At 43.1% G+C, this 18477-nt stretch overlaps 1 protein-coding gene across 1 annotated transcript in view; it reads left to right on the top strand.

Moving 5' to 3' along the window:
* The window catches only part of OLFM4 (olfactomedin 4), a gene marked incomplete at its 5' end in the record, with an annotated part of 20942 nt that extends 12223 nt beyond the window's left edge, over window positions 1–8719 (top strand). Inside the window, 2 exon segments of the mRNA XM_010174294.1 lie at window positions 1–44; window positions 7926–8719. The exon segment at window positions 1–44 is cut by the window's left edge and continues 14 nt beyond it. Coding sequence (XP_010172596.1) covers window positions 1–44; window positions 7926–8719 — 838 coding nt within the window.
* Between the last annotated feature and the right edge of the window lie 9758 nt (window positions 8720–18477).

The following is an 18477-nucleotide window of genomic DNA, read 5'->3' as shown; positions in this document are numbered from 1 at the left end:
AGAGAGCACAAACAAAACTACAGTACCCCCTTATTTCCCACCAGGTAAGCATTTCACTTGTACATCAGATAAGAAACAACATTATACAGGGGTAGAACAGTAGATGCACAGATTTCTCTTTGTTAATATTAAATACAATTGTAATGATACTACTTAACTCTTGAAAAATTGAGCAGACAGCTCCTAATGTTTCATCAATGGGTTCAAAAGGAAAGTGAAGGCAGAAAACAAACTCTTCCAGACATAGTAGCTGTTTTCAACTGGGAAATGTTGTAATCTTCGTCTCACTTGCAGTGCAAGAAGAGAATCTCTACTCCCTTTCTCTTTTTCAAAACAATTACATTTTTTTTTTTGTGTGTGTGTGTGAAACAATGCTTTTTTGTGACCAGCTTTGATTTTTAATAGTTCCTGTGAGAGTGACCTGTGTCATGGCAATTTTGCTCTAATGCTGCTTGGAAAAGGTATGAGCAACAGCTGATGTACTAAAGCTGTTGGTATGCAAGCCCTGGAAGGAAGCTTTACATGAAGATTACTTTTGCTTCACAGGCAAAAGATTCTTCTAAATCAGAAGTTCAAGAACCTTGGGGGGAAGTTCTGGTCTCAGGAAAATAAGTGGAAGCTTTATTACTGATTTCAGCGGAACTAGGAGTTTAGCATTTTCTTAACTAGGAATGGTTACGTTCTAGGGCTTATATTAGTGGATCTGAATGCAGTTCATATGAAAGTATCAGCAGTCACAGGGCACATGGTAATTAGTTTACAGCTGGAATAATTTTTGTCTTGATGGTGTGTTCAGTTCGAAAAATCACATTACAAGTAATCATAGTCTGAGAAATTTTAAGAGTCAGGTATAACGCACTGGAGCAAACCATTTAGGAAACATGAGTTTAGGTATGCCAGGTCAAGCATCTCACTTGCTAACAGACAGGAGGGTTTATCAAACTGTGTTAATCCCCTGAGTGTTTTATACACAGGGGATTCCTTGACAGAGCATTGTAAGAGAGAAAGTACTCTGTTGTATACAATACCCAAGGGAAGAATCTGGCTTTTTCACATAAGCTTGTTAGCAATCAGCCAGAGGAGCCCATAAAAAAGGAGTGGTGTCCTGCTTGAAAGGAGCACATATTTGCACCTTACCAGCATTTACTTCTCCTCGCCTTGGGGTCAGCTAGTTCAAGCATCTCGTTGGAAAGGTGAGAGGCAGAAATACAAGCTTCCCTTAGGGTCAGCAGCCTTTCCTATTGCAATCTCCTTAGTGCTTCATGGAGATGTGGGCAGCTGCTGCACTTCTGTGACAGGGTTGCACAAGTAACACCTTGTCTGGGGGATCAGGCAGGAGAGAAAGCTCAAACAAAAACCTGCATTGCAAAATCTCAAGGCCTTTCTCTGCTCCTTAAGGAAAGGCTTAACATGTTTCAATTAAAAAACAAACCAAACCAAACCAAAAACCCCCCAGTGTTTTAAAAGTATTTGAAGGGCATCTCATTGATTTATTGAGGGTGACGGTGTGTGGAAAGAAACAGCCTCTGTCTCTTCAAGCCTACAGCAAGCCTTTGTTTCAGTGAGAAAGTACTGAGCTCTGGAATAAGAATACTATGTCCTTCTGTGAGTGATGGAGGAAGGGACTGTTTTATGCCTGGGTGGTTGGCATGAGCATCTGTGGAACATAGGAGATTTCACAGAGTGGGAAAGGGAGGTCTGTGCTTCACAGTGCAGCTCCTTGCAGGGTTAGGTAAGTCATGTCTAGAACAGGATGATAACTCTGGGATGGGCAAATGTAACTGCACAGGATTGTGACTGTAAGAGAATTATTTAGCATTGTTTCTCAGGTCACAGTAGGGAGATGGATAGAGTCTATCTGGACCAAAAATGTATCGCTTTAGCATTGCCTTATTCCTGACTGCTGTGCCAGCTAGCTCAGGCACCTTTGCAGGTCACTGAATTGTGTGGGAACCATGGAGGAGAAAATAACCTAGAAGGCCAAAACCCCAGGTGTTATGAACAATGGTAGCTCCATTGACCTACAGAGAACTACCACCACCGACATCAGTTGAGGTGCTGTCTGTGAGTTTATCTCCTGCCCACAGCAACAGGAACCCTGGAGGGGTCAGATGACGTGCATGGGTGTATTATCATGGCCACCTTTAGGGTGAGGGTGGTCTCTGAGGCTAGCACAAAGGACTGGCAAAGCAACTGCAGAGGGCTGGCAATTTTCCTGCCTGTTGGGAGATGTCAAATAACCCAGGTGTTGTGTAGGCTCAGATCCCTGCTAATCCATGCAGGTCTGGCATATCCTGAATTTGTGTGCCTGGCAGGGTGCAAATATTTTCTGGGCAGAGAACTTTGTAGAGCAATTACATCCCTGCAGACTGAAAACTAGTAGTAGGAAGATGTTATTTTTGTGGAGATGGAGCAAGTATGTGACAGAGAGATGCATTTTCTAGATGGTCATTTTGGAGGCTTTGCATGGATGCTCAAACCTGGGCCTCTGAAGCTCTCTAGCACTCATTTACGCATTTGAACACAGTTTCCATACGTTTTCTCTGCAAGCTTGAATGCCTTGAATTCCTGCCAAACCATTTGGCCTTGCCCTGCTTTTAGTTCATATTATATTTATAATGTTTGTATTAAACTGACTCTTTGTCCTGTTTTCAGACTCTGTTTTCTTTCCCCCTTCATCCTCTCTCCTGCATATTTTGGGTAGGCGCATGAACTAGAGAGAGCTTGGCTAATCCCCAAGCTGTCTGAGACCATGAGTCTAAAGGCAAGTTTAATTAAAGCTTCTTGCTGCTCAGTGCTGTAGTACACAGCCCCTCTGACTCTGTCCCCCAAGGCTCTTGCTGCTGTATTCGCAGAGTGAGCAGGCCTGTTCTCAAACAACATTGCAAAAAGAAATTGTTGGTGTCCATTTGCCTTCCTGCCTGATTGGAGAGGTGGGTGTCTGAGTGTTTGAGATGGGGCTAATTAAATATATATAGTCAATCATCCTCATCATCACTGGCTTTCCTATCTGCAGCAGTTCCTGGCATCTCTCTCCTCACCACTCCAGTGGGAAGAAATATTTATCCATTTGTTTTCCTTTTGCACTAATCTCATCTGGCTGCATCACGGCATGTGCAGAGAGAAAAGACCCTAGGATGGCTCTTTGAGGACTCTGGACTAGATGATCTTTTGAGGTCCCTTCCAATCCCTAACATTCTGTGATTCTGTGTGAAATGATCTGAGCGAGGCAGCAGGGAGAAGTGAGTCAGATGAAATTCTCAAAGGAAAAAAAAAAAACAAAGTAAAAAAAAAAAAAAAGCAAAGGTGTTTTACACTTTTAGAAATTAAGAATTTCAAGTTATTGTTGAATAGGTCTCAGCAGGAGAAAGACCTGGTGTAGCCTAATGCTCACGCAATCTTATTGGAGTCTTATAGTGATTTCACTTTTACCTTATATTTTACCTCCTATGTACCCAAGATGTCTGCATTTTTTGAGTGGTTTGGGTTGTGTTTTGAAATGAATATGTCCATACACAAGGAGAAAAACATGCTTACAGGCACCTGAAAAGAGCTGGCCAGTGCCTCCTTTCCAGGACTGTTTGAATGACTCCTGGAGACACATACATTTCTCCATTGGCAATGGGGGGAGCTTAGCTGGGGTGTCTGAAGGTAGGTCAGATGAACTCCAGACTTCCACCTTATCCCCTGTTAGATGCTGACAAAATAAGTCCTCTCTGCCACAGCTGTCAACCTGTTTCTGTGCCCCATAATACTGGTGAAGACTGAGGAAGTCCATGTGGGTCTTCCTATGTCAGTGAGACAGAAGGAGCAAAGATGAGTCTTTCCCTGAGCAGCTCCATCTCCTGTGTCTCAAGCCATAGTAAGACTGGTAACAGCTCACGCATCTGGATGCAGTGGTTCATCCGATGGGAGAGGAGGGTGCACATCTGGTGCTTGGGAGCACATGGGAGAGTGTAGCACCAGCCTACTCCTGATCTCTGTGGCCTTCATGGGAGTTCCTTTAAACGTGGGTCCCACCTTGTCTCCTGAAGTTCAGCTGCATAGGTGAACTGTGGTCCCTTCTCTGCTGTGATCGGATGTAGCTGCTTGGTGCGGGGAGGCTGCTGGAGTTGTTTTGGCACTTGTATTGTTGGAGTGAGAAGCTGATGCACTCTACAAGTGCTTCAGAGAAGTGGGTGAAGTGAGACCCAACATCATGCTCAGTTCTGCAGCCCACCAGCCAAGCAAGTCAGGCTCCATCCAGTCCTGACAACTAAGTGCCAACTCCTTTTCTGATGAATCGGAAGGATTAGGAAACCACTGAGCTGGGATACTGGTTCTTTACATAGGGAGAAGTATTTGTGTACGTACCTATGTTAGTCATCCTCTCGCCCATTTGCTACATAAGCTTGAAACAAAGGAAGGCAAAAATATCAGGACATCATTTATCAGTAGCCCAAAAGAGTGGAGGAAGGAGATAAAAACTTGAAAGTTTGAATAATGCATATGGATTTATTTCAAGTTCCTTCTAATATTTACAAAATTACATGACACTTTGTTTCCTTTGTGCATTTTTTTTTCCCACAAGATCCAGGCAGGGAGGCAAGTTTAGATTAAATAAACAACAATGAATTCTTTTGAACCTGTGCAGAAGACAGATCACCCCCTGACTACTATAGGGTTTTTTTGGTAAAAAAAAAAAATTCTGGGAGAGTTTTCAAGGAAATCAAAATCAAGCACATACTCTATAGAAACCTCAAACAATTTTTAATATCATTAAAACGGAACACGCTTCTAACTTTATTTTAATAATTCATTGTTTCATAAATAAAAACCAAACAAGTGTTCAGCAGAGAGATCTCTTTAAGGGAAGAAATAATAATTTATTATTTCTTTTGTAAAAAAAGGTCTCTCTGCTGAACACACTTTTGTTTTTTATTTATGAAACAATGTATGAATTATTAAAATAAACCTGGAATTGTGTTCTGCTTAATGACATGAAAAATTATTTGAGGTCGCATATAGATGAGCTTAGCAGGGCTTCACTACGTGCAAGCTTCAGTGCTATATTTTTCTAAACAAATCAAGAGTTTTAGAGCATTTAATAAGCATTTAATTCTGGGATAAGTTTATCGTGATTTAAGCACAGTAATATGTTTGATATGCCACCAGCTTGAAAGAAGCTCTCACCCAAGAGGTAACAATACATAATAGCAATATAAGAAAAAAACAGTTCCAATTGATTTATGGAGTTGGCAGGCTACAAACCATTTTGCACTGTCTGCCTTAGCTTTCTTCCTCTGCATGAGCTGAGGTATAAGCACCTCCAAATGCTGGTGTCTGCGCCAAGTTCTGAGGCCATGTTACAAGCCACGCTACGTGCCGTTTCCAGACGTGCAGCCTGGCTAAACCATACAGCAGTGCCTTCCTTGTGTGCTATATTTGGAAATGAGGTTTCTGCTCCAGGGCCTCATCCTTTGTAAAGCACTTAAGTGCATGCTTAAATGCTCATCTGCTCCCAGCCAGGAATGCTGATTTGCTACGATTCTGAAGCAGCGTTCAACTAGGGTCATCCCATCTTTCAGCCGCAAGAATCCTGGACAAAAAAGGGACTTGGGGAGGAGATGGAGTTGTTCATGACTCGTGTCATCCTGTCTATCATGAGCTGGGCACTCACTGATGCAGAGCTGCTCCCATGGGCAATACTGACCCCAAGGAATTTGCCAATGTGGTCTGGGGACACAAGGATTTAGCCCAGCATAGTGATTTATTTTTCCTGTAAAGCTGCTCCCCACCTTCCTCATGGATGTTGAGATGAGGTTGTGGGTGAATCACATGCGCCTCAAGTCACTAGTGCAAGACAACACAAGACTATGAAGCTGTTATGTAGTGGAAGGAGAGAAATACTACATTTTGAGAAGGGAGCAGACATGGAGAGCTTTGCTGCCCAAATCAGCTTTACACATTGGCACAAGTGTTGCGCTCTTGCTTGGACATTTCTAACATTCAGGCCACAGGTTTTCTTGTCCCAGAGGCAGAGAACCTTCTCCCTGGGCAAAGCAGATCAGAAAAAGATTTCTCTGCATTTTCAGCAGTCCATTTTTCACCACATATCTTGTTTGCCACTCTTTTTCCAAGTAGAGTACTTCAGATTGGTTTGTCTCCACATTTCCCTCTGTCTGGGATAGACTAGGGTGCCTCTGAGCACAAGACACCTCCTAGACTTTTTCTGTCAGTGACTTTAGGAATTTTCAATTCGACTCCGTAAGTATTGCCTGGCCCTGCTTAGGGATGACCACCTTTGAGGGTAAAAGGTCAATTTTCTCTGTTATTTCTCTTTCTTCTTTGTGCTAAGACGTAAGTTATCTATATGCTAGACATTCCTTCACATGACCGAGCTTATGAATAGCCATTCTTTTCATATGGGCTGTGAGCAATCATGACATGGTACCCATGCAAAGTGTTAAAATCTCAAAAGGTAAATTTGATTTTCATCATTGACACCACAGCTGGTGGTGCATGGAGTTCCTGTGCTGAAGGAAGTATCATTATCCATTAACTGACATGTGAGACTTTGGATCTATTCATATTATACTCCATCGTTAATAAGGGAGGCAGTCTAGTAGCTAGAGCAACCCACTGAATTGGGAAACATTGGAGTACCCCTAAGCTTGTGAGCTGGTGCCAGTCACTTGATATCTCTGTCTCCATTACCTCAGGTGAACAGATCCTTACAATTAAAAATATGGGACACTTTAGTGCCAGTAATACAAAAAGCTAATGTTTAAACTTGGAAAAAAGTGTGCTGGTTTTTGCCAGTGGCAGCTTTGAACTCCTCAGGGGCTCAAGGACACTTATGAGTGGAAGATTTTTTCCACCAGTAACTTACAATATTGAGAATTTACTAGGAAACAGGAATGTCACTGCTATTCAGCATGAGTACAGGGAAAGTATTTCTTGTATCTATATTAATTTAAATTTTTTTGTTTCAAAGAGTGTTCATTGTAATTGAATGTTCATTTTGCTTTGTTGTTTGTTCCTAGCAAGTGTGGAAAAAATTCTACTCGGCTGAGTATCTTGAAAAATATTCTGTAGGTGCAAAAAGACAAAGATTTTGGGTAGAAAAAAAAAAGTATTTTTCCATGATCCTGAAAATGGCTTCATAGCTGATATGTGGAAAACAGAGCTATTCTTGTTCAGCTTGAAGTCATATTCTCTTTAGAGTTGCCTCACGTGAAAACTTGAAGTAATATCTGTCTCCTTTTCCTAGGCTGTGATTGTTACTGTCTGCAGATTTCTTTGAGGGCCTGAGGTGGAAGGCACCATGTGGCTGTGACACACTGTTGTAAAGCTGTGATTCTGACAGCAGAATGCTAATCTGAAATGTGACTCTGGAATTACTGCTGCTGCTGCTGCTCCTTCCTTCCCCTCCTCAGAGAAACACACAGAAATCAGATGCTTTTCTTTCTTTTTTTCCTGCCTTCTATGCTCTCAGTTCCACTGAGGTAGAAAATAACCTAAAATGCTTCTGAAATTGTATTTTCCAAGGGATTTCCTAGTGCATCAGGCTGGCATGCATCAAATGGGTAGAAACACAAATCTGTCCCTTGTCTGGAACAGTGCAGTGAGCACTTATTTTCTGCAAATTAATCCTGACTGAGGATGGATGTCCCTATCTTTTCTACCTGCCCCCACCCCCTGCAAATAGCTATAATAATATGTACTATTTTTATTTTTACTAACTTTCTGAGTCAACTTGGAACACTTAGTGACATCTAGTTGCTTGGCCAAAAATGAGCCTTTTACACATGAAGCTATGCATTTATATCTGTGCTTTGCCACAAAGGTGATCCCTACTAAACACACCGCAGAGGCTACAGTATGCCAAACTTCTCTCCTAATTATGACTTTTGGAAAACCTGTTTTTTTCTCTTTAATTGCAGGTAGCTGCGTTCACCGTGGACTTCTGAATGTTAGCCAGCCCTATATTGTAAAGCTGAACTGGAGAGGATTTTCCTTCAAATATGGTTCCTGGGGTAGAGATTACTCTCCCTCTAATCCAGAGAGTGAAGTCTATTGGGTTGCACCATTGAACACAGATGGGAGATACTTGGAATACTACAGAATTTATAGTTCCTTTGATAATTTGCTGCTGTTTAAACCCACGTATGAAAGTAGAATAACATATGGGGAAGGAAGTGGTGCTGCCCTTTATAATAATTTTTTGTACTATCATGCTTATGCTTCAAGATATATGGTGAAGCATAATTTACAAACAAACACCATGGTTTTGAGAAAGGAGCTTCCAAATGCTGTTATTGGTAACCGTTTCTCTTATGCAGGTGTATCATGGCAAGACATAGATTTTGCTGTGGATGAAAGTGGGTTATGGGTAATATATTCAACAGAAAAAACCATGGGCAACATTGTGATTAGCAAACTCAATGAGACCACACTTGATGTGCTAAATACTTGGCAGACAAGACAGTACAAGCCATCTGTTTCCAACGCTTTCATGTTATGTGGTGTTCTGTATGCCACAAGGACAGTGAACACTAGAAAAGAGGAAATTTTTTACATGTATGACACGCGTACTGGCCAAGAAGGTAAAATCAGTGTCATTATGGATAAAAAGTTAGATACAATCCAGAGTATTGATTATAACCCCACAGATCAGAAGCTGTATGTTTACAATGATGGTTACCTTCTAAGATATGATACGACCTTTCAGCCTTAGTATCTTAGTGACATAAGCATGCAATAAAACTGTCAGCAACTAAAATGAGACATCCAGCATGCCTTTAGACAATGCTATTGACAGTTTAGGGTTAATCTGGTCTGATGTCCTGTATCTATGGGTGTTATATATATTACTAATAGTCTTTAAAGGAATTGGCCACTCTGATTGGTAGTATTGCTGGCAGTAGTGTTTGTCAGTACTGGGTTCTTTAGGTTTTGATTGGTGTTTATTGGTGCTTGGTGATTTACAATTGTCCTGCCTCTAAGGGAGGATTTACTGCATAGATTTAGTGTATTTTGTTCCCAGAAATTGATAGGCACACCCTATCTACTGGTTGAGAAGCTAATTACCCACTGATGTGCATTTGTCAGTGTAACACCAGCAAAGCACCCAGAAACTGAGAATGAATTTCCACTGATCTTCATCAGAGTGAATTGAGGCCTCAGAGAAATCAATCAAAGGATTAAAATAGTATAGGAAGTAGACTTGGTTGGAAGACAACCCATCTGTTAGGTGGAAGCAGTAGTGTCTGGCTCAAGGCTCCAGGGGAGAGGGTAGAAATATACTTTGCTGTTTGAAGCCCTACCACAGGTAGAAGAGAGAAGGCATTGGGTCAGGGACAGAGCTCACTACCCTTGCCATCACTGATGCAGTGGGACAGCTGCCCCTGGGGCCCCACCTGTAGCTGCTTCCCCTCAGCTCAGCGCTCCCCTAAACTGCCACAGCACCAGGCTGGCTTCCCAGAGTGACTATGGGGGCAAAACTGGCAGCAGGGCTTTCTACAACTTTCTGTCCCACTCTGCAGCTCTTAGCAACTCCCTGTGCCTCAACCTGGCTTTACAAATGGTCTTATTACAATCTAGCCATGCTTTGTGTCCACCGTGACTGTATTTTCCTGTCAGTACAATGCAAGAAACACTGTTTTTGTTTCCTTTATGCTCTTCTAAGCTGATGCAAATCCTCCCATTGACTTTATTGGCCTTGAGTGGCTTTTAGGTATATATCATGCATTGCCACAGAATGACAGCCGTGTTATTTAATGTGCTTCTATTCAGCATTTTTGCCATTCTGTAATTAGATTCCTGAGAGCCTTGTTAGTGTAGGGTCCAATTTATTCCCTGGGTAATTTTGTCTTACAGCAAGATAAGAGGTCTTGTGGAAAACAGAAGTCTGGTCAAACCAGTTGGGTACATGGGTTTTTTAAAATGGGTATTGTGTAATGTTTTTTGAGTGTGTGCACTGTATCAGTGTCTTACCTTCATCATGTCAGCAGGCTGAAATACTGAAATTCAGAACTCTACAATGATGAAGAAAGCAGTTCATGTGGTTCTTTTTCTTCTGTTACCTATGCAATCATGTCTATGATGTCCTTGATAATCAAAATCAATACTTATGGAATTTTTTTTAATAAAAACAATATTTCAAAGTATCTCAGTTGTGCTACAGAGCCATGTAAAGCTGCTTGGGATAAATAGGTAACTTCTGGGATGCAACGGGAAGACAGGGCACCAAGTGTTTGAAACAGGATCATCACACTCACTTGAGCTCTGTGTGCAGCTATGGGAATAACGCAAAGGTGTGAATCAGTATGTCAACAAGTACAGAAGAGGAGCTTTATTTCCCCACACAGAAATATGTTAGCTGGTTAGGATAACATTTCTCCACCAAGCCGAGATGTTACTCAAGTCATTGGAGGCTGATGAACTGATGACACATTTTGAAGCCAGGTGCTGCCACTTATCAGGTATCAGCATCTGTTTCTTGGAAATCTGTGAAATGAATTTGAAAGCCATGGAGGTATTGGTGCAGTAATCTGATCAGCCAGCACAGGCAGGGTGACAACCTGAGTAAGGATTTGGCTGAAAAAGGTAGAAGAAAATACTGCAAAAAATATTTGTTCCCTCTATATCTGTGTGTGTGTCATGGAAGGTGAGTAGCTCTCCACTTATTATCAAGAAATGTTATCTGCATGGGCCTTGAGGCTCCTCAGGTCACCTCTGTTTAGGAAGGGAGTTGATGTTAGCATGTATGTGACTGAGTCTGGTGAAATTACTGTGATTCTCAAGTGCTTCTTGGAAACAGGTCCTTGTGCTCTAGCTTTCTCCTTTGGAAACAGCAGTCCACCTGGACTGGAAACTTACACGGTGGCAGTGGAGGTGGGGATGCCATGGCTACCCACGATGCTTGGTTGCAATATGGCCCAGACCCTGTGTGACCCAGCTCTGGGTGCCAGCTAGACCTTACTGAGGTGACCCAAAGGTGGGAAGAAAGTGGTAGCAGCCATCTCTTCATGGTACCACACAATGTCACTGCAGAGAAGACAAAACACAATAAGGTTAGATCTTGGTAGCTCAGTACCAGAAGGAAAACAGAAACATCCCTGCACTTCTAAAACCTTAATATATCCTGTGTGGAGGTGCTGGGTCAGGACATTTCCGTACTGGCAAGGCTGAGCTTGTCCTTTGCTTTTTGTTCTGTGCTAATATTTCTCAGGCAGCTGGTGCCAGGGTGCAGCAGGGGCTCCCCTGGGGTCTATCAACACAGGGCTGGCAGCACGACCTGTCCCACCACCCCAACCAGGAGCAGGGCAGCCAGTGGGCCCGGGGGCAGTCCCAGCCCTGGGCATTGGGCACTTGCCTGGGGATGGAGAAAGGCCAAGGCAGGGCTGGGACATGGGACCACAGGCTCAGTAGGGCCCATGGCTGGGCAGGACGGGGCTATGGGGAGCTGGAGACCGGCCCTGCTGCAGCGTTGCTGGGGCCCAGGCTGATGGCCCTGGGGGGCTGAACTGGGGTCCTGGGCAGGGGGGAGGGAGCCCCAGAAGTGTGGGCAGGGTGGGCAGTGAGGCACACAAGCGCCCCTGGGGTCCTGGCAGCTGGCAGCGCTTCTGTTAATGTTGTAAGAGGCTTTACAGAGTTGTAGAAAGACCATTGTCCTTTTAAAAACAGAAAAATAAAGGCACAACATGACTATATTTCAGCTCTTGGCCTATTGATTTGGCATCTCCCCGTGGAGGTTTTGGGGTATATAAACAATATTGAACATAAATAGTACCTGCCACAGAGTCCGGAGGAGAGGACATCCGTCTGCGTGGTGACACAGGGAACTGCAGTACAGGGACTTTGATGCAATTTCATTGATGAGTGGTTTTCACAGCACCTAACTCGAGGCACCTGAGGCGGCAGACTCGGCTCTGACCTGTGCAACGATCGCATGCGGAGAGAGAGAGACCTTCTGCAAAGGAGCACTTCAATAAGAAGGAGTAATACATCTTTTCACTTCTTCCCTTAGACTTGTCCTTTCAGGCCTTGGATGAAGGTGGTTCAGTAGAGCTGGCTGTTAAAATTAAAGAATGTTTTAGAGCTGGCCATGGCACACAACTTTGTGCAGGCTTCACTCTGTCCCTATTGCCCCCTCTCCTGTAGCTGATGCTACCCCTGCTTTGGTTGGGGAGTGTCTCCTCTTCTCCTTCCTCCTTGAACATGGAGAAGACTTCACTCCCACACTTCCCAGCATGGGCTGTTACTGTTTTGATGGCTCCACACCATTTCTTGATGTGGCTTTTACCTGCAGTGACATAAGTTTCACTCTGACCCTTTTCACCCTGGTGATCCTGACACCCACTGACCTTGTTCCCCCCAGTCTGTTCAAAGTGCAGTGGCAAATTTGTCCTCTTTTGCCTTTTGCAGTTCTTCTTAGTCCCACCCTCTCTTTAACAACTTAGATGCAAGCTCTTTATTCTTTCATCCAGGACTTTCACAACCTTCACTCTCAGCAACCATGTTAATTGAACCTCCCTGCTTTGCTGCCTAAGTGATGCCAACCTACTTCATCCTCCTGTTCCCTTGTCACACACACTTCCCTTTATCCCACACTGACACTTTTCTCTGGGATGCCCTCTCCAAACAGACCTATTAGCTTCCCTGGCCTCCTCCAAACTTCTAATAAATTTCTCTGTGAAGCTCTTAATAAATTGCCAACTGACTACAGGTAACTTTTTGCCTTCAGTAGAAGACTGGTATTTATTTGCATCATGTATTCAATTATCTGGCACATGAGAACATAAAGCTGGCACATATAAACTCTCTTGTTATTCATTCCCTTATGTCACTCCCTCGCTCTCTCTTACATTCACTTGTTGGATCTCGTCTTAAATGGAGATTGTATGTTCCTCGAGGGACATACCTGTCTTTTAGTTTGGGGTAGTACAGCGCCTAGCACAATGGGCTGCTACCTTCCTCCTCTCTCCTAGATACTTCTGAGCAGCAAACAATAAAGAGCAGCAAGAGCTGGCCAGGGATTGTTGCATGCATCTGTGTTTTTGTCTGAATTTTTATGCATGCCACTACATGTGCTGCATATAAATTTGCTTTGAAAAGTAGGCAAACAATATGCTTCCAGACAACTGTGTAAACATTCTGTTGGAAACCGTTTCAGTAGCTATGTGCACATAATGTAGCTACAATGCATCCCTTAATTTGTACCATGTGGGGTAGGATCACTTTTCCTCCTGTAAATATTTGATTTCTTTCCTTTCTTTCTTTGCGTTTTTGTGACTGTACAACAGTTGCTCCCTGCAAGCCAGAGACCAATGGCATAAGCGTGCACCACACACAGAGCCTGCAGCCATGATCTTTTCCATACTGCCAAACAACCTATGATTTTGTGGGACTAGGAGTACTCCTTCTAGTAGGAAAAAATATTCGCTTTGTAGCTCAGCTGGGTTTGCAGAGATGAGAATTAAGGAATCGTAACTATGGTTTGTAAAAGTGAGCACGTGTGAGGGTGACCGCGTGTGTCTAGCAGGGATCCTGTCTTCCCCTCTACTTGCTGGGTTGCTGCCAGTTTGCAAGCTGTTAGCCACGTATGGGGAAGCAAATGAAGTGGAGGAAGCTGCGTGGGCAACTGTTCTTTTGAGTCTTCAGGGAATGGCTGCTGCCACTGGCCTACATTATCAAGGCCAGTTGGGCTGTTCTTGGCCTTGGGCCACGGGTGATGGCAAATCTGGCTTTAAACCATTGCTCTTCATCAGCAATGAGGCTGGAAAGTGGTGGCCCAGTCCCCATCACAGCAGCTCCCAAACTTTTCTATCTTCTGCTACGTGTGATTCCTAGGGAGTAGAGGGACACAGCCATATCCCACATACATCTCTGTACCTTTGATACAGGTACTACTGTGGAGAGGGAAAAAGATGGACAATACTGCTATACAGGTAGTGGATCCACTGATGGCAGAAGGTGTCACTGGAAGAAGACAGCTGAGTGCATTGCTTTTGGCTGGAGCTGTGCAGAAGAGGGGCAAAATTCTAGACAGAGATCCCAGGAGGTGTCCTTGTCCACCCCTCTTCCTGAAGGCAGGATCACGTATGTCTGAGCTGCCCTTGACAGCTGTTTGTGTAATCTGTTCTGTAAAACCGCTAATGATGGAGATTTCACAGTCTCCCCAGGTGGCCTCTTTGGGCACTTAACTACCCTCCAAACTAGGAAATTTTTAATAAACCTTCTCTGCTGCAAATTAAGCAGATTTAAGAAGATAAGCATGACTATGTTGCTGAGACCAAAGGCTCAGCTGCCCCAGTGTCCTCTACATAAAAGTGGCCAACAGCAGAGGCTTCAGAGAAGTGTGATGCATTGATAATCCTGCCACTGGACTTCCTTAGCCTGAAGTTTGGTAATGTTTTCTTGGTCTGTCTGCAACAGATGCAAAGTGCAGTTAATTCTCACCTGTGTAAGAACCATTTATGTAGTGGAAGATGCTTTTTATGTATCTATGATGTCTTCTCTTTTCTAGATAAAGAAAGCCCAGATTCCCACTCCTTCCTCCTAGTTCATGTGTTCTAAACCTTGTAAAATTTGTGTTGACCTATCCTTTCAGTTGACCTACAATTCTTTTCCTCATCATTGAGGAGAATGGACTGGTTACCTGAAAATCTCATGTATAGCACTTTGAACTGGCACCATCTTTTCTGTTGCTGATGGAGTTGGGCCCCATCTGGTTTGAAAGGAAAACACTAACGATCCAGGTAGAGAAGAAACAAGAAGGCAGCTAACACACAAGTCCAAGCAACTTCCCTGAACATGGAGAGTCCCTTGGTCTTCCTCCTGCACCCAATGTTCCTGAATGGTGAGCATGAGATTTACATAAGCTGACTAAAATATAGGATCCAGCCCTGAGATTTCTTCATCAGAGAGTCACATAAGAACTAGACTGTCATTATCCCTCAGGCTCTAGGGATATTGCACTCCTGCCTGCATAGTAATATAATTTTCAGAGGAGGGATGGAGAATTTGCATCCAAAACTCACACTCCAGACCCTGTATTATTCCCTGCTGGTGCTGTAATGAGAGTTGAGGGCCATACGGATTTGTACAGGGTTTGGCTCTGACTCCTAGTGTTGCAATGGCAACTAACTAGGAGATTTCAATTTTTGGAATTTTCTTCTGGCTGGCTCAGTGTGTCAGTTGTTCTGCATCCTCCTCTTAGAAGCTCAGGTCTCTCACTGGCTTGCATGGGGAACCGAGGATATGTCTGTGCCCTGCAGTGCAACTCCTTACAGTGACACTTGAGTGCTGGCCATAAGCCGAGAAGATATAAAGCCACCAGTGTCTCTTGGACCAAGGACAGAAATTTCTTTGCCATCTTTCATTTGGCACTAAAGACAGTTTCTTCAAAGTGAAAAACAAGGTAGCTGTTTTAGCACGATGCTAACACAAGCACCTGGCTAGCAGGCTGTGCTAATGTGACTAACTTTCTTCCAGAGTGCAAGGACTGTGCTGCGGAAATGACCCAGCTTGTTTAGAAATTCCTTACAAACCCCTCTGTGCAGTGTGGTGTGGGTACATCGACAGGCACATTCCTCAGTGCTGGGCACTCTGCAACTGAATATGGGAATGCCTTTTGGGGCTTTACTTAGTGAGCCATAGCTTTCTTTACCTACTGGGTTCTTGGCTAATTTTATGTGCATCTGTGCGACTCAATTAGCTCTTGATCTGTAATCAGGGTGGGCCGGAGAAGATTCTGGAAAGATTGAGGTGATGGAGGATTGCTGCCATTGCCCGTGTGATGAAAGATCAATGTTTGAAAGATTGACATAAAAGAACTCAGGTTCTTGATGTTCTTGTGGGAAGCACATACATAAGCTGCACAAATCATTACCATCTGTATTATGAACAGACCCCAGAGCATTAACCTGTTCTATTAGTTGCCTATGCTGGAAATACTGTTTATGTTAGCAAAGCTGAAGTACAAATCCTTCTTATGCATAATGCAGAACATTTTATACATTTGACAAGAAAGCAATTTGAAACATTTTGAATGGAAACATTCTCTGCTGAATCGTTTTATTGTGATGAAAAATACCCCCAAGAAATAGTGACGTTAAAGTTGCTGGGTCTTTGGAACTCAGGAAAGTTTGGAGTGATCAAATGCACTTTGATTTAACATTTTCTGCATCTCCCTTTTTGGTGTGTTTTAAAGGGGGAAGATATTCATTTGGCTTTTTAAATGGGAATAATAATGTTTAGCTTTTCATATAGTGTCCTTTATCTGTGGGCCACAGAATCTTCCACTAACAGTAATTTAGCATGGAAACCTCAATGTGAAGAAGGGGAAGATATAACAAGACTCCTCATATTCATGCTAAATTCGCTGCCTTTATAAATGGGGAAGGAGAAAAAGTCGGCTGGAAGTTGTGAAAGATCTCTGTGTCTGCAGAGCGTTCCTTTTACAGCTTCCCTCCCCTTGAGGAACCTGCAGCTTTGCAGAATGGGAGACAGTCAGGTTTCTGTAGGTCAAACAAAGTGTGTACATGTGGGCTTTTGTTTCTGTGCTGACTACTGGGGTTTTTTCCCTTCGAGGCACCTGACTCCCTTAAAATCTTCGGGGTGCAGTCTGTGCAGCTTCACACTACACCCTGCCATGCAGGACAGGAACTGGGATGGGGATTGGTACCGCTTCTGGCATTGCCAGCTCCTGCAGGGGCTCCTTAGTGCAAATCTTTGGGAACTGGATTGCGTTTTGGAAGTGATTCTTTGATGTCTTCTTATTGAGAGCCCAGGGGCTTTAACTGTGTATCTATTCTCTGTGGGATATGTCTATTCTCTGTGGGACGTGTCTATTCTCTATGGGGAAATATTTTATCTTTTCCCTAGCTCACACCAATTTCTGCTTTTCCCTTTGTATTGTCAGTAAGAGAAGTGGCCCAGAGAGATTCAGAGGTATGTCTGCAGGCACCAGGATCAGGCTAAAGGAGGATGGAAATTATTTTTCTTATTTTGATCTTCTGTAGTGATGATGTCCAGAATCCAGGGTGATGGTGGAAGCATCAAGATGCAAGAATGATCTGTTGATTTTTAGTTTTATCCAGTGTTAACTCTTCATGTCTCCATATGGAGAAATATGAGCAAGGAACGTCTTTCTGTTACAAAATAGCTTTCCTAAAAGCATTTTTATATAGTTAGATTCATAAATCAATGGCTTTTTAAGTGCACATATTCACCTTCTGGGAATGGAACTGTAGATTCATAAGCAGATCACAAAATACCCATTTTTGCAACCGTCAGAAAAATAACTATCACTGTCTACCTTGCAAGGAAAATAGGGCTGAATCCAAGTGGCACAGACTGACACTAGTCCATACGAGTGAGAACCCCAAGTTCTTTCATAGCTAAATTGTGAAGAAATTTGGTTGGAGAATTTCAGAGCAGAGCCAGGGAGCGAAGAAACACCATGTGAATGATCAGCAGTCCAGCATGGTTCCTCATCTTCCACTATTTGGTAGGATAGTTCTTCTCTTAGTGCATAGCTTCAGCTTCCAGCATGGGGATTTCTATGACTCACAGGCAGGTCATGGATGTACTTTTTCACAGCTTGGGAAACTGGAGTCCTATATGAAATATATCTGGAAAACATGAGCTAGAAGTTTTTCCACTGCCAGCCTATGGTGGGGTTTTGGACAGGATGTCGTAAGTGATGTGTCCAAAGTAGTCTGAAGATGGTATTAATGGGATAAAAATGAAAGCTGTAAATAAAGGGATGTTACCAAAACAGAAAAAAGGTGTTTGAATGACTTGACTTTGAAAGGATTTGGGAGTGAACGAATAATGAGGACAGACCATAAAGTTTCTGGACTTACAATCTTCAAGAGAAGTAACACTTGACCAAAAGTTCCTGGCACTTAAATACTTTATTACATAAGATCTTAGCACATTTTTCCTTTAAAAAAATAATGTGTGTTTACAGCTCGTAAAGTATGTTCACAATGTACTTTTCGTCAAAAACCCATTCTGTGATTCTGTGATTCTGTAATTATTTTGTACCCATAAATCACACAAGTTTATTTCATACAGTGAAAATGCTGTTAATCAAACAGTGTACTGAACAGGGTTTAGCAGTAGCATCTGTGGAGCATTCCCAGGAGTTAATTCTTCATGTATCTTGATAAGGAATTATTAGTAGTCTGCAACAGGGTTACAACATTAGTGGATAAGGCTAAAGCAACTGATGTCATCTGCCTGGACTTGTGCAAGGTATTAGACGCTGTCCCACATGACATTCTTATCTCTAAATTGGAAACATGTGGCTTTGATGGATGGACAACTCAGTGGATAAGGAACTGGCTGGATGGTGGCACTCAAAGCTCAATGTCCAGCTGGAAACCAGTGATGAGTGGTGTCCCTCAGGGGTTTGTATTGGACTGGTACCCTTGGGGTATGGTACTGTTTAGCATCTTTGTTGCTGACATGGACAGTGGGATT

This window comes from Antrostomus carolinensis, unplaced genomic scaffold, assembly GCF_000700745.2.
Source record: "Antrostomus carolinensis isolate BGI_N321 unplaced genomic scaffold, ASM70074v2 scaffold3118, whole genome shotgun sequence".
Taxonomy (NCBI): domain Eukaryota; kingdom Metazoa; phylum Chordata; class Aves; order Caprimulgiformes; family Caprimulgidae; genus Antrostomus; species Antrostomus carolinensis.
The sequence above is the reverse complement of the archived record's forward strand: the minus strand, read 5'-3'. Positions and strand labels throughout refer to the sequence as shown.